This window comes from Schistocerca serialis, chromosome 8, assembly GCF_023864345.2.
Source record: "Schistocerca serialis cubense isolate TAMUIC-IGC-003099 chromosome 8, iqSchSeri2.2, whole genome shotgun sequence".
In the NCBI taxonomy this organism is placed as follows: Eukaryota; Metazoa; Arthropoda; class Insecta; order Orthoptera; family Acrididae; genus Schistocerca; species Schistocerca serialis.
Window position 1 is genome coordinate 151,711,708 of NC_064645.1, and position 16,026 is coordinate 151,727,733.

Consider the following 16,026-nt stretch of genomic DNA (forward strand, 5'->3'; position numbering starts at 1 on the left):
TTTTGTGTTTTATTTAATTACAAATTCAGTGACATTGTTTAAATGGTATTCGAATGGATACAGGTTTACATATTCCTGCAGACAGCATCTGGCTATTCATGTGCCTGCTATTGGAGAGAGGGAATTTTCTATGACAAAAGTGTTAACAACAGACAGCAGTTTCCTAATGTTCTGTAAAATACTATTTATATGGTCACGAACAGATTTTCCACTTCTGAGGACATTCTCAGGCAACAGTAGGACGTCTCAATTACGGATCAAGTGACAACCGACTTTCGAAGATATTACAGTTGTAGATGATACATAAAATGAGAAGGTACAGAGAGTTTACAAAGGAAAGTAATTGTTTCTTACGCTAAGAAGAAATTGTTACGTTTAACGTAAGTGAATGGTAAAGTTTTGTGAGTAAGACATTTCATTCAATAGCTGAAAAGTAAAAAAAGAATTTACTATTGCAGTTTAACATTTGCATAAACCAAAATTCAATTAGGAAGAAAGGGGTGTAGTATATGTTGTCATTTGGAAGTAATGTTGTACTCCTTATTTGATATTCATCGATTTCTCGTACCGAGCGAGATGGCGTAGTTGTTACCACACTGGACTCGCATTCGGGAGGACGATAGTTCAAATCCGCGTCCGGCCTTTAGGTTTTCCATGATTTTCGTAAATCGCTTCAGCCAAATGCCGAGGTTGTTCCTTTTGAAAGGGCACGTCCGACTGCCTTCCCCATCCTGGCCTAATCCGATGAGACTGACGACCTCGCTGTTTGGTCCCCTCCCACGAACCAACCAACCAACCAATGGTTTCTGGTATTACCAACATCGTCCTCTGGAAAATGTTGCAAATCAGTATACGTTGGTTAAGTTTTAACAAATTAAACACAATTTCTTTCCTCTCCTCTGTCAAGTTGAATTTCAGTTGTGCAAATGCGGCATTACACTATTAAATTCAATTTTATATATCATCTGTTGTTAAATGTAACGATTTACGAGTACCACAAAAAAGTAATACTTTCGTTTGCAAAATCTCACGATTTTATGTTTCTTCTGAATCTGTGATATCCAGGTAAATGCAGGCCACCTTACTAGTGACCTAAGACACAGAAAGCTAGTTCGTGACCAAATAAATGATACTCTGCAAAACACCAGAAACAGCATTTTCTCTTTAATATTAAATAACATGACATACCAGCAATGAATTCGTTTCAGTCCGACGGAGAAAGATTTTTTTCAGTGTGATACAGGAAAGATTTCTACTGCACTGATGATATAGACCAGCTTCTATCCTTCCAATCAGAAAACTTTGAGTATTAGACGGCTTACAGTAAGCAGCAGTTTGTCATTTTAACACAACGAAGTCATAACTCTCATTAAAGGAGGCATAGTCGTGCTGCAGCCAACAGCAGTGAGTCTGCATGCTTCAAATGACATTAAAGCCTAGTTTACACGACGACACTAGATTGCAAGCAACTGCGCTACCGGCCACTGCGCATGCGCTCCTCGCGTTTGCGCACCTCGTTGGTACAACTAAACACTTTCGGCGTGTTCAAACTTTGGCGACACTAGTTGCATGAGTTTTGAGGTTATGTGTGTTCGTCGACTGTAGACAAATTGAAATATGACGTTGGGAACGGATAATAATGTTCGCTTTTCGGATATCTATGCTTTGCATAGGTGTTTGTAGGATTTCAGTGATGCTGATTACAAAAATACGCAATATATTGCTGCCGCTGAGAGCGTCATGTGCGACCATAACATAGATGGTTTGACAATATCTGAGCTGCAGGGCAAAATTTATTGAGTTAAAACCACATACACAACACAATTAAGAGACATACAAGCAAGTGTAATTCTAGCTGTGGCTCCAAGGTCGATGCCATTTTCCTTGACTTCCGGAAGGCGTTCGATACACTCCCGCACTGTCGCCTGATAAACAAAGTAAGAGCCTACGGAATATCAGACCAGCTGCGTGGCTGGATTGAAGAGTTTTTAGCAAACGGGACACATATATAAATGACCTAGTAGATAGTGTCGGAAATTCCATGCGGCTTTTCGCGGATGATGCTGTAGTATACAGAGAAGTTGCAGCATTAGGAAATTGCAGCGAAATGCAGGAAGATCTGCAGCGGATAGGCATTTGGTGTAGGGAGTGGCAACTGACCCTTAACATAGACAAATGTAATGTACTGCGAATACATAGAAAGAAGCATCCTTTATTGTATGATTATATCATAGCGGAACAAACAGGGATAGCAGTTACTTCTGTAACATATCTGGGAGTATGCGTACGGAACGATTTGAAGTGGAATGATCATGCAAAATTAATTGTTGGTAAGGCGGGTGCCAGGTTAAGATTCATTGGAAGAGTCCTTAGAAAATGCAGTCCATCAACAATGGAGGTGGCTTACTGAACACTAGTTCGACCCTGCTCATCAGTGTGGGATCCGTAACAGGTCGGGTTGACAGTGGAAATAGAGAAGATCCAAAGAAGAGCGGTGCGTTTCGTCACACGGTTATTTGGTAAGCGTGGTACCGTTACGGAGATGTTTAGCAAACTCAAGTGGCAGACTCTTCAAGAGAGGCGCTCTGCATCGTGGTGTAGCTTGCTGTCCAGGTTTCGAGAGGGTGCGTTTCTGGATGAGGTATCGAATATATTGCTTCCTCCTACTTATACCTCCCGAGGAGATCTCGAATGTAAAATTAGAGGGATTCGAGCGCGCACGGAGGCTTTCCGGCAGTCGTTCTTCCCGCGAACCATGCGCGACTGGAACAGGAAAGGTAGGTTATGACAGTGGCCCGTAAAGTGCCCTCCGCCACACACCGTTGGTTGCCTTGCGGAGTGTGGATGTAGATGTACATGAATGCTCTCGTCTACGAGACTAAAATCACATCGTTCTGGTTGGCCAACTCTGCGTTAATGAATATTGTTGACAGGAGTGAAAGCTATACAAATTCAATAAGCTGCACTCTTTATTCAATATTGCAGTGCTCCCCATTCGCATATGTTAGAATTTTGAAATATTGCCACTGTAAAGATCTACCTTCAAGAGAGTAGTTTGTAAACCATTCTCTTCTTTAAGCGGCCTGCTTCGAGTAATTATTGTTGCTAATGTCAATGTTACTAATTATTGGTGTTAATGAAATGTGTGACGAGGGCCTCCCGTCGGGTAGACCGCTCGCCTGGTGCAAGTCGATTTGACGCCACTTCGGCGACTTGCGCGTCGATGGGGATGAAATGATGATGATTAGGACAACACAACACCCAGTCCCTGAGCGGAGAAAATCTCCGACCCAGCCGGGAATCGAACCCGGGTCCTTAGGATTGACAGTCTGTCGCGCTGACCACTCAGCTACCGTGGGCGGACATTGGTGTTAATAAAACAGCGTCATTACCAACTAAAACCGTATCCTATAGCATGCCGAGCGTTCTCGATTGTAATGCACGCAATATGATACGTAATTTCAGTTCTGTTGACAGTGCTTCATGTACCTTTATTCCTTATCGCATAATTAACTCTATTTAGAAGAAACGTGAACAGTTCTCGTGACATTCTTAGATAATGAAAAGAACTTCTTTGATCTTCTATTATAAATTATTTCAGCAAAAATGCTGAGCAACCGAGCTGACGTCTTTTCTTCGTCCAGACACGAATCGAAACACGTTTTTTATTTTTTTCTTATGCAGCGATTCCACGCAATAAGCTTTAACTCACCAACTGCGACATGGTCGCGTATACAAACAGTGATCCAATACTGTCAAATATTTTTTATTTCATACTTTTATCACAATATGAATTCTTTAGACGAAGACCTGTTTCAGTCCGTAATGACCATCCTCAGATCTTTTTTAAAGCATTTTCTAAGGTGATAAGGCCGTAATAGCATCGTCAAAACATATAATCAGCATAGCATCGTCATATAGATCTATTCTACACCTTGTTTTAGATCTATATGACGCTGATTATGCTGATTATATTTATATGTTTTGACGATGCTATTATAGCCTTGCCACTTTAGGACATGGTGTAAAAGAAGATCTGAGGATGGTCATTACGGACTGAAGCAGGTCATCGTCTAAAGAATTAATATTGTGATCAAAGACTGAAATAAAAAACATTTGAAGCTTTAACTCAATCACAACTCGTGCGACGTGCAACTGCCAAAACTTTCATTTCGGACACGACTCAGGGACCCACAAAACGACAAAACTGAAGTGTATACTGGCGTCGCCGTGTTTACAGTCATATGTGAAACCACCTGCGTGCAACTCATTCCACGCAATGAGTGACGCAACCCAATGTAGACTTTTTTTTTTCTTTATTGAATTTCGATTCCCCCCGAAGGAGGCGGGCTGCCAGCAGCTTAGTACGCTGCTCTGCAGCCTACAGACTTTTTAAAACGTAAGAAGAAGATAAGCAGGCGATAAAACGGTGACTTAAATTGTAAAACGGCGGAAAATTGTGGAAAGTTAAAACATAAAGCAAAGGGTTGGGAATGCTAATAAAATACACAGGAAGCAGACAGGTAACATAGTAGACAGACAATTAAAAAAAACATGGTGACAGTCTGGTTTCTGTTCGCAAGAGATATAAAAATCACACCCAGCGATAGGATGATGTCCGTTCGCAACACTTCGGAAAGGACACACAACACTGAACACTCACTGTAAACACTGCACTAAAATGTCGGCACAAAGATGACACACCATAGCCAAGGGCAGATTGGGGGGGGGGGGGAGGACCTGGACAGATGAGGGGGAAAACAAGGAGGGAGGAGAGGAAAAACGAAAGGGGGGGAACCAAAGGAGGGAGAGGACTCATAAGGGGGGGGGGGGGAGGGGCAGGGCAGACGTGAGAGGGAATGGGAAAAGGCAGAGGAGGGAAATGCAAAAGGACTCAGGGGAGAGAAGGGGGGCAGAGAGAGGGTAGGTGGGGAAAAAAGAGGATGGAAGGGGGGAGAGGGAGTCCAGGAAAACGATGGAGGAAAGGAGGGGGGGTGAGGATCAGAGTTGATAGGAGGGATAAATGGAGGGAGAGAGGGCATCATCTGGGAGGGGGAGTTGATGGAAGCCACTTTGGGAAAGGAGATGGAGAGCAGTGGGGACACCACAGTGAAGACGTGGCACAGGGCGGGGATAGGAGAGGTGAGGAGCAACCAGGGGGTGAGAGGGATCAAGGCGGCGGGAGGTGTAGAGTATGTGGATATGTTGGAGGAATAGGAGCAGACGGGGGAAAGGAATGAGGTCATAGAGGATGCGCTTGGGGGATGGGAGGCGTATATGGAAGGTGAGGCAGAGTGCATGACGCTCAAGGATCTGGAGGGACATATAATTTGAGGGGGGGGGGCAGATATCCAAGCGGGACTGGCATAACAGAGGATGGGACGGATGAAGGATTTGTAGGTATGGAGGACGGTAGAGGGGTGCAACCCCCATGTCCGGCCAGAGAGGAGTTTGAGGAGTCGGAAGCGGTTGTGGGCTTTGGATTGGATGGAGCGGAGATGAGGGATCCAGGTGAGGTGACGGTTAATGCTAAGTCCAAGGTAGGTGAGGGTCCCCAATGTCGTCGTGTAAGCTAGGCTGAATATTACATGCTTCGTTTCGTACTGTGAGGAAGAATGTTTTCTCGAATTTATTTTTGGCTCTCTGTTATATCAACTGGGTCGTAATGAGTGTTAAGCTTCTTTTGTTTCTTCGACTCGCCCCTCAGTTCAGCGAGAATATCATTAATGGGCCTATTTTTGGACTCTGGTAGGAAGAAGAAGATGTAAACGTTGCTGAGGATGCAACACGCGGCGAAGAACCAGTAGCAGCCGTACATCTGCAGCCAGCCGAGCAGGACGACGTACATCTTGATGACGGCCGCGGCGGTAACGGTCTGAACGCCGATGCTGATCGACATGGCTATGGGCATGGCCTCCGGCGAGAAGAACTCGTTGACGACGACCATGAGCAGCGCGCCGACGCCGACGGCGTTGAGCACGAGGAAGAGCGAGGTGGCGCACACGGGCAGCCACCACGCGGCGGCCACGTCGAGGCCCGCGGCCTGCGCGTAGAAGTAGCCGCCGAGGGCGGCGTGGCAGGCGGCGATGCCCGCGTTGGAGCCGAGCAGCAGGGGGCGGCGCCCGGCGCGGTCCACCAGCGCCGAAGACAGGAAGGTGGCCGCGAACTGCAGCGCCGCCACCGCTACCGCCGACCACCCGGCCGACACGCTGTCGCCCGCGGCGGCCAGTATCTCGACCACGTAGTTGAGCGCGACCAGGCTGCCGCTCAGCTGCTGGTTCAGGATCAGCACCACGATGGCGGCGAACGCGTACCGCGACGCGCGCTCCTTGAAGAACTGCGCCACCGTCATCCGCTTCCGGTCGCCGCCTTGCCCGGCCTCGATGGTCAGCCGCATCTCTTTCAGCTCCCCGGCGACGTCGTGGCCGGTGGCGCGGAACCAGCGCAGAGACCTGGCTGCTTCCTCTTCCCTGAGAAATCACGAGATTTCCGCAAGGTTCAGTTTTGGGTCCACTTCTATTCGCTAGAAATTCCGATGCAACGTCGTAATTTCTAAAATCATTGAGGGATGTGGCAACCAAAATGTTATTCAAGTTGGTGTGTGTAATTTATGACACTGCCGACGTACCATAAGGCTAAGCCATCCACAGAATTCTGAGGATAGCGAGGACAGAGAAGTACGAAGCATATCACACTAAGAGCAATGCTGATGCATACAAGCTTCTGACAAAAATACACTACTGCCCATTAAAATTGCTACACGAAGAAGAAATGCAGATGATAAACGGGTATTCATTAGACAAATATACTCGTATTATACTAGAACTAACATGTGATTACATTTTCACGCAAATTGGGTGCATAGATCCTGAGAAATCAGTACCCAGAACAACCACCTTTGGCCGTAATAACGGCCTGGATACGCCTGGGCATTGAGTCAAACAGAACTTCGATGGCGTCTACAGATACAGCTGCCCATGCAGCTTCATCACATTACCACAATTGATCAAGAGTAGTAACTGGCGTATTGTAACAAGCCAGTTGCTCAGCCACCATTGACCAGACGTTTTCAATTGGTGAGAGATCTGGAGAATGTGCTGGCCAGCGCAGCAGTCGAACATTTTCTGTATCCAGAAAGGCCCGAACAGGACCTGCAAAATGCGGTCGTTCATTATCCTGCTGAAATGTAGGGTTTCGCAGGGATCGAATGAAGGGTAGAGCCACGGGTCGTAACACTTCTGAAATGTAACGGCCACTGTTCAAAGTGCCATCAATGCAAGGTGACCGAGACGTGTAACCAATGGCATCCCATATCATCACGCCGGGTTAAACGCGAGTATGGCGATGACGAATACACGCTTCCAATGTGCGTTCACCGCGATGTCGCCAAACACGGATGTGACCATCATGATGCTGTAAACAGAAACTGGATTCATCCGAAAAACTGACCTTTTGCCATTCGTGCACCCAGGTTCGTCGTTGAGTACACCATCGCAGGCGCTCCTGTCTGTGATGCAGCGCCAAGGGTAACTCCAGTCATGGTCTCCGAGCTGATAGTACGTGCTGCTGCAAACGTCGTCGAACTGTTCGAGCAGATGGTTGTTGTCTTGCAAACGTCCCCATCTGTTGACTCAGGGATCGAGACGTGGCTGCACGATCCGTTAGAGCCAGGCGGGTAAGATACCTGTAATCTCGACCGCTAGTGATACGAGGCCGTTGGGATGGAGCCCGGCGTTCCGTATTAGCCTCCTGAACCCACCGATTCCATATTTTGCTAACAGTCATTGGATCTAGACCAACGCGAGCAGCAATGTCGCGATACGATAAACCGCAATCGCGATAGACTACTATCCGACCTTTATCAAAATCGGAAACGTGATGGTACGCATTTCTCCTCCTTACACGAGGCATCACAACAACGTTTCACCAGGCAACGCCGGTCAACTGCTGTTTGTGTATGAGAAATCGGTTGGAAACTTTCCTCATGTCAGCACGTAGTAGGTGTCGCCACCACCGCCAACCTTGTGTGAATGCTCTGAAACGCTAATCATTTGCATATCACAGCATCTTCTTCCTGCCGGTTAAATTTCGCGTCTGTAGCACGTCATCTTCGTGGTGTACAAATTGCAATGGCCAGTAGTGTAATACGCAGTAGAATGGAAAAGGATATAATGGATTTGTTATATGACGATTAAGTTGGATTTATAAAAGGTACAGGCACCAAATAATCAATTCTCGCGCTGCGCTTGATAGTGGAAGCAAGACTGAATAAATTTCAATACACGCTCATAGGATTGGCCGAACTAGGAAAAGCATGTAATGTGTAAAATGTGCAATCTAAACTGGTGCAAGATGTTCGAAAATCTCAGATGAATGGGAGTAAGTTACAGGGAAAGACGGGTAATACACTATGTGATCAAAAGTATCCGGACACCCCCCAAAACATACGTTTTTCATATTAGGTGCATTGCGCTGCCACCTACTGCCAGGTACTCCATATAAGCGACCTCAGAAGTCATTTGACATCGTGAGAGAGCAGAATGGGGCGTCTGCGGAACTCACGGACTTCGAATGTGGTCAGGTGATTGGGTGTCACTTGTGTCATACGTCTGTAAGCGAGATTTCCACACTCTTAAACATCCCTTGGTCCACTAAGTCCGATGTGATAGTGAAGTGGAAACGTGAAGGGACACGTACAGCACAAAAGCGTACACGCAGACCTTGTCTGTTGACTGACAGAGACCGTCGAAAGTTGCAGAGGGTCGTAATGTGTAATAGGCAGACGTCTATCTAGACCATCACACAGGAATTCCAAACATCAACTACTATGATAGTTAGGCGGGAGGTGAAAAACTTGGATTTCATGGTCGAGCGGCTGCTCATAAGCCACACGTCACGCCGATAAATGCCAAACGACGCCTCGCTTGGTGTAAGGAGCGAAACATTGCACGACTGAACAGTGGAAAAACGTTGTGTGGAGCGACGAATCAAAGTACACAACGTGGCGATCCGATGTCAGGGTGTGGACATGGCGAATGGCCGGTGAACGTCACTCTGCCAGCGTGTGTATTACCAAAAGTAGAATTCGGATGCGTACATTGATGTTTTAAGCACCTTCTTCCTTCCCACTGTTGAAGAGCAACTCAGGGATGGGGACTGCATCTTTCAACACGATCGAGCACCTGTTCATAATGCACGGTCTGTGGCGGAGTGGTTACACGACGGTAACATCTCTGTAATGGACTGGCCTGCACAGAATGTTTTGGAAAGCAGACTTGTGGCAGCCTTCACAGACCGACATCGATATCTCTCGTCAGTGCAGCACTCCGTGAAGAATGGACTACAATTCCCCAAGAAACCTTCCAGTACCTGATTGAACGTATGCCTGAGAGAGTGGAAGTTGTCATCAAGGCTAAGGGTGGGCCACCACCATACTGAATTCCAGCATTACCGATGGAGGGCGTGACGAACTTGTAAGTCAATATCAGCCAGACGTCCGGATACTTTTGATCACATAGTGTATACAATATATGGGACTATCAAGAGAGAACTATAAGAGAAGAATATGAAAAAGGAAGTGCTTGGATTACAAAGGGTATAACACAAGGATGCACTCTTTCGCCTCTATCGCTCAATCTATACAGCGAAGGAATAAAAGGAAAGGTCAAAACTGGGATTAAAATTCAGGATGAAAGAACAGGAATGATAAGATTCGCTGACAGAATTGCTATCCTCACTGAAAGTGACAAGAAGAAGCACAGGATCTGTTGGAAAGAATCAACAATCTAATCAGCACAGAATGTGGATTGAAAGTAAACAGGAAACACACCGGGCTAATGAGATGCAGTTTAAAAGGGAATAAGTGAGAACAACAAGAAACTTGTCATCGGTATTGGTGGTTGCGAAGTGGACCAAGTTAAGGAATTCTCCTTCCTTGGGAGCAAAATAACCAGTGACAGACGGAGCACAAGAAGGCCATAAGAAGCAGACTAGCACAGACGAAGAACTCTGCTGGTATCAAACATAGACCTTAATTTGAGGAAGAAACTTCCGAGAATGTACCTTTGGAGAACAGCATTGTATAGTAGTGAATCACTGACAATGAAAAAACGACAGTGGTAAAACCGGAACCAAAGGGAATCGAAGCAGTTGTAATGTAATGCTACAGAAGAATGTTGAAAATTAGGCGATCTGATAAGATAATGAATTTCTCCACAGAATCAGAGAAGACAGGAACAGTTGGGAAACGCTGACAAGAAGAAAGTACAGGATGATATTACATGTGTTAATAAATCAGGGAATAACATTTGTGGTACTATAGGGAGCAGTAGACGAATACAGAGATTGGAATACATAAAACAAATAATTGAAGCCGTAAGGTGCAAGTTCTACTCTGAGATGAAGAGGTTAGTGCAGGAGAGGAATTCGTGGCGTAACGAACGTAAACCAGTCAGAAGGCTGATGACTCAAAAAAAAAGAAAGAAACGTAGGCTCCAAAATGCATACTATAAGAACTATAAGCACTTGTTTAAAAGAAGAGGTATGTTACAAGCCACGTTCTGTGGACATTTTTTCTTGTTTTGGTCGATACTATCACCTTTCAAAAGCAGAGAGTTTGAAGAAGAAGAGATTTTCCTCATAGCATCGAAGATGATGAAATTCTCATAGCCCTAAGGTACGCGTTTTATGCTGTATGTTTACTAGACTTTTTTGCTTCGAGTGATCCTGATATTGAGCTTTTCTCCTGGGACACCCTGCCTAGGGTGAACCATAGCTCCAGTGACAAACTTTCAGAGGTTTTTCAGTGATACTTTGTATTTTCGTGTAGGGAACCCACCGTTTCTTGGTTCAGAGTAATAATGTGATCATAACTGATTCGTTTTGTTACTGCAATTACTTTTCTCTGTGAAAATGTCTTCCTAATGTAAAAAAGCGTGTGATGTGTAATCATCAAAACGTACGACACAAAACATACAGTACTGAAATAACCTGCAGATCTAAAAGTGCCTACTGAAAAGTGCGGCACTGCGATAGAACTCGGTGTAGCATTGCTATTACGTTCTTCCCTTCCATGCAGTGATTCCATTCATTACTGACCCACTTTTCATCACAAATCTACCTACACGGTCGTGAATAAATGATAATGTACAACTAACACTGCTGGGAAAACCAATCCGAGACAGAACCGAGCAGTAATGAATGTGAACTTGAGGGCGAAGTGTAACTTGGGCACTACTGTTGTAGACAGCAAGTGCTCTATGTGAATGGAAAAATTTTGTTTCCAAAAAAGACACAAAGAGCATACCATACCCATTGTCACTGTTGTGAGCAATTTTCGGTGAAGTATAGAAACAAAGCCAATTTTCTAAGACACCAAACGCATGCAGTAACTATGTAACGAGCATTTGGAGGCCGTGGGTCCTGATACCAATATACTCAGAAGGTATACCTGAACGACCTTTGGAAGTTTGTAGATGGAGTTCTGGTTCATCCTGTGTGTGTGAATCTCGCACAACTTAACATCTGTCAACTCGAATGGACACATTCGGCAAATGATAGTAGCATTATAATAAATCACATTAGAGAAAAAGAAACAGAAGTGACTGTGAATGATGTTTCTCAAAGAATTATTAAGTGGTTCTCTGAAAATGGACACCCCCCTAAATTTTTAAGGAAACACACTATATTCAGTTCTACACAACAAATGGTCATATCAACAGCAAATGGAGGAAGTATACAGGGTAGAATGCTCCAACTTTTTGGGTGTACATGCTGACTAAAACTTGAACTGGAAGGAGCTAACTATGGAGCTCCACAAACTATTAAGTTCAGTTACTTTTGCTCTTCGTGGAATTGCAAGTCTTAAAAAGGAACTAGTCTCCTGACATACTTTGCATATTTCCACTCAGTAATGTCTTATGGAATGACTGTTTGGGGTAACTCATTGCTTAGAAAGACAGTACTGATCGCACAAAACCGACCAGTAAGAATAATGTGTGGTGTTCACCCGTAGTCGTCATGCAGGTACCTCTCTAACGAGTTAGGGATTTCAGATGCACCGTCACAGTACATATATTCACTAACGAAATTTGTCACTAATAATCGATCAAAATTTCAGAAGAACAAGTGATGTCCATATCTAAAACACTACAAGAGAAAAAAGACCGCTATTTCCCAGTACTGCATTTGTCAGTGGCTCAGAACGGAGTTCAATATGGGGCAACACAAATTTTTGAGCGTTTACCCAGAAATATAAAATGTCTAACAGACAAAACAAAAATTAAATCCAAACTAAAATGATTTCTCCTGGACAAATCCTTCCGTTCCATGGGCGAATTTTTATTGAAAAACTGGCAGCTTTTAAAAAATAGGACCTAGTTTTTAAGTGTTTTTGCGTGGGTGGGACTAAAGTATAACACCTTTATTAGTGTTAACACTAACGACTTGCGCGAGGGACTTTCAGAAAGCATGTTCCGTCACTGTTTTTGAAAGAGAAGATGATACACCCTGTGACAAAACAAATACTATATGAATCCCCACCCGTTGCTGGCTCAACAATGGAAGAGACGTCAGTGGAGGAGGAATGACGCATGCGCAGAGCGCCGAAGGAGGGAGTAGCAGCAGACCGATGTGCCTGAGGTTATTCGAGCACACATCACGATGGGAGACTGACGTGTGCTGTCAACGTCGTCGCCAATGGAAGTGCGTGCATTTATCCAGATGAATGGGCACATGGGACTAGTGTGTCCATCATCCATGAATACCCACAGCCCATGTTTGTTGACGATGTCATGTCTCGTCAAACGGTTGGTCGCTGGTGTTGTATGTTCAGAGAAGGAAGACAGAGTATGGAGGATGAACCTCAAACTGTGCGTCCTTCCAAACCTATGACGAGGTGGAGCAGACTGTGTGACAACTCCTTAGATTGGAGGGTGCCAGAGTGGTTGCTTCAAACTGCTTGCACACTACGACAAATATCTCAGTGTCAGTGACAACTGTGGTGGAAAATACTGCAAGGTATATAGTGTGTGATGTCGTGGTGTATTTGTTTTGGCAATAAAGTTTCCGTGTAAGAAACAATGACAAAGCTTACTTTCGGTACGGCCCTCGAGCATATTCAGTAAACGTACCTGTTCCACACCATTTCGACGAAAGTATTGAAAGGGTCCTGTAGCCACATTTCATTAGTCCGGTAGCCCATTTTCACTAGCATTGCTCTTTCATTTCCTTGTTTCTCTTTTCTCATAACTCTCATAGTGGTGTGATTGAATGAATGTGGTTGTGTGTCACGTTGCTAGACGGTGGCGTAGTCTGCTGCAGAAAGTCTGCGATACAGATTCAGCAGCAGTTGTACAGAATAGCCAACTATCGTAGTGGTCAAGTAGGCAAAGAGGTTTGCGCTACTTGCGAGAAATCCACCTGCGTTAGGTTGGAGGTGGAAATGGCATTTTTGGGTTTTCCGGGCCACGCGGAGCGTCGAAGAGGCTGGAGAAGAAAAAGGGAGGCAGTCTGCCGCCGGTACCAGAAGCGTCCACAGCTGTGCTCCAGTCGAAGAAGGGGGAGCTAGACTGACCGCGTGGCGCGTTGTTACTTGGCGAGAGGAGATCTGTTAGCTTTTGGTATCGCTTTTCAAGCCTGAAAGATTGCTTTCCTTGTCGCAGCAAGGAATGCAAAAGTTTGGCAGATTTTTCTTTTAGTAAATTTCTGTAGCAGACTTGGATCCGCCGGAAGAGCGCCACGGAAAGGTGTCAATAAGAAGTGAGCACTCGTTTCTGTATGAATGTCTGTTTGCCTTCAGCTGTGCCTGTATAAGCTTTCATTTTTCTAAATTTTAATAGCTTTTCCTTCACGTAAATTTTCCTTGCTTTATGTATCTTTCGTCCGTGGGGAGCCAACCATGTGGTTGAACATTAGAGTTTGTTCGGCTACCGTTATCACTAACTGTCCCATCTCATGTTTGTTTTAAAGAATGTTAACCGTTCATGATTGTGTGATGTGATATTATTGCAACTTGACCACGATACCTAGAAACTGCGTCTCCACAAACCACGTGGGCACGCGGGTGTACTGCGAAACGTGTACCATTTCACGAGTTATTGCAATCAGCTATCAGGCAACAGCAGTTGTATGAATGATTCACACCAATGATTTTACGTGTAGATTATAACGGTGAATGTATCGATGCTTTTCTTTAATGTTTTAGGAATTAATGTTATCAGGAATTGTGTACACGCCTTACATCCATATCTTAGAAAGAAATGATTTTATCCACAGTTTTCTCTTGTATTCCGAGGTTACGTTTATGCACCCAAGCAACACACCTCGTAGCTTTCCCGTTAGCACATCCCACGCCTTTCCTTACGCATAGGTCCAGTGATTAGTTTCTGTGGTGTCACCGCCAGACACCACACTTGCTAGGTGGTAGCTTAAATCGGCCGCGGTCCATTTAGTACATGTCGGACCCGCGTGTCGCCACTGTGTGATCGCAGACCGAGCGCCACCACAAGGCAGGTCGCGAGATACGGACGAGCACTCGCCCCAGTTGTACGACGACACTGCTAGCGACTACACTCACGAAGCCTTTCTCTCATTTGCCGAGAGACAGTTAGAATAGCCTTCAGCTAAGTCCATGGCTACGACCTAGCAAGGCGCCATTAGCCTTACATAGTTTGATAGCTATCGTATGAAATGTCTCATTCAGAATGCTGTAAACAACAAGGATAAATAAAAGATAAGTATTCGAGGAGCTGCATACTTTTCTTATTAGAATTCAATACTTACCCTGTTCCAGACTTGACGCCAGTCGGCGTGTGTGTACGCGTGCCTTTCGGCTCCCTTCTCAGTGTGGCGTAGCTAGCTTGTTACGCCACAACAGTTTCCCCTTCTGTTTTGAAACAAATGTTTTAGATTAAGTCTTATTTTCAGGTGTGTTGCTGGGAGCTGATCTTATGCGCAGTGTTCATGCATTTTCTATTTTATTTTAAATGTTTGATTCTCGTGAACAGTGCCCGGGCAGTAAGATTAATTACATCGCATCCCCTATGAGCGATATCACAATGTATTCATTTTTATGAGTTTTTGGTCTGTGATCCAATTAATTTATTTTCCGACTCGGCCAAACCTTTGATTAGTTGTATGGTTAGAGTCGGTGGCGACCCTAATCTTAACGTAATAACCCGTTGAAATAGGTTAGTTACAGTATCGTTCAAATGATCAACGCGACATGAAAGTAACTAACTAACCTGCCCTTGGACAGCAAGTGCAGTGGCGACTCCGGAAGGAAGAAGAAGCAGACGGTGTACACCGTCGGGACGGCAACACCGACGACGCAGACTGTGAAGTAGGAAGACGCGGCGCCGACGAGGTACGCCAGCAGGATGCCGCCGTTGAACATGAGCGCGAAGAAGGTGCCCAGCGCACCGCGCACGTGCGCCTGCGCGGCCCCCGCCACGTAATTGGTGGAGACGACGGCGCCACCACCGGTGGCCAGACCAAGCAGGATGCGACCTGCCAACAGCACGGCGAAAGAACGCGCCACCAGCACGATAACGCCCGACAGGGCGGAGAAGATACCCACGATGTACCCGGTCGGTTTGAAGCCCCAACGATGGATCGACAGGCTGCACGCCGTAGGCCCGAAAATCGATAACACCATCGACAGGGACGCGAGCCACGAAGCGTCGTACTTCGTCAGGGGCTTGTCGAGTGGATTCGTGCCATCGATCGTGCTGTTGCTCTCTAGCACAGGCATGGCCACTGCTGTCCATCCCACAGTGAATCCGATGTGTAGCGAAATGATATTTGCTGAAATAAGAGGATGATACACCATCTGAATATGCTTATTTCAATAAATAAATCATAAATATTGTCCACACTATGGGAAGATTTTACTTTATCACTAGCGAAAAATGTGACTTGATGAATCTTCCATTAGATATACATAAACAAATTAACTTCAACATGCACAAAGCTTTCGTATATAACAGAAACTAGAAACTGCAACAAAAGAGAAATATAAATACAAGA

At 45.3% G+C, this 16,026-nt stretch overlaps 1 protein-coding gene across 1 annotated transcript; it reads right to left on the minus strand.

Moving 5' to 3' along the window:
- Positions 1-5,629: 5,629 nt before the first annotated feature.
- On the minus strand, positions 5,630-15,751 carry LOC126416894 (facilitated trehalose transporter Tret1-like). Its single transcript, XM_050084778.1, has 2 exons — positions 15,243-15,751; positions 5,630-6,470 (listed from the first exon to the last, which is right to left on the minus strand). The coding sequence occupies exons 1-2, from the start codon at positions 15,749-15,751 to the stop codon at positions 5,630-5,632; spliced, it is 1,350 nt and encodes a 449-aa protein (XP_049940735.1).
- Between the last annotated feature and the right edge of the window lie 275 nt (positions 15,752-16,026).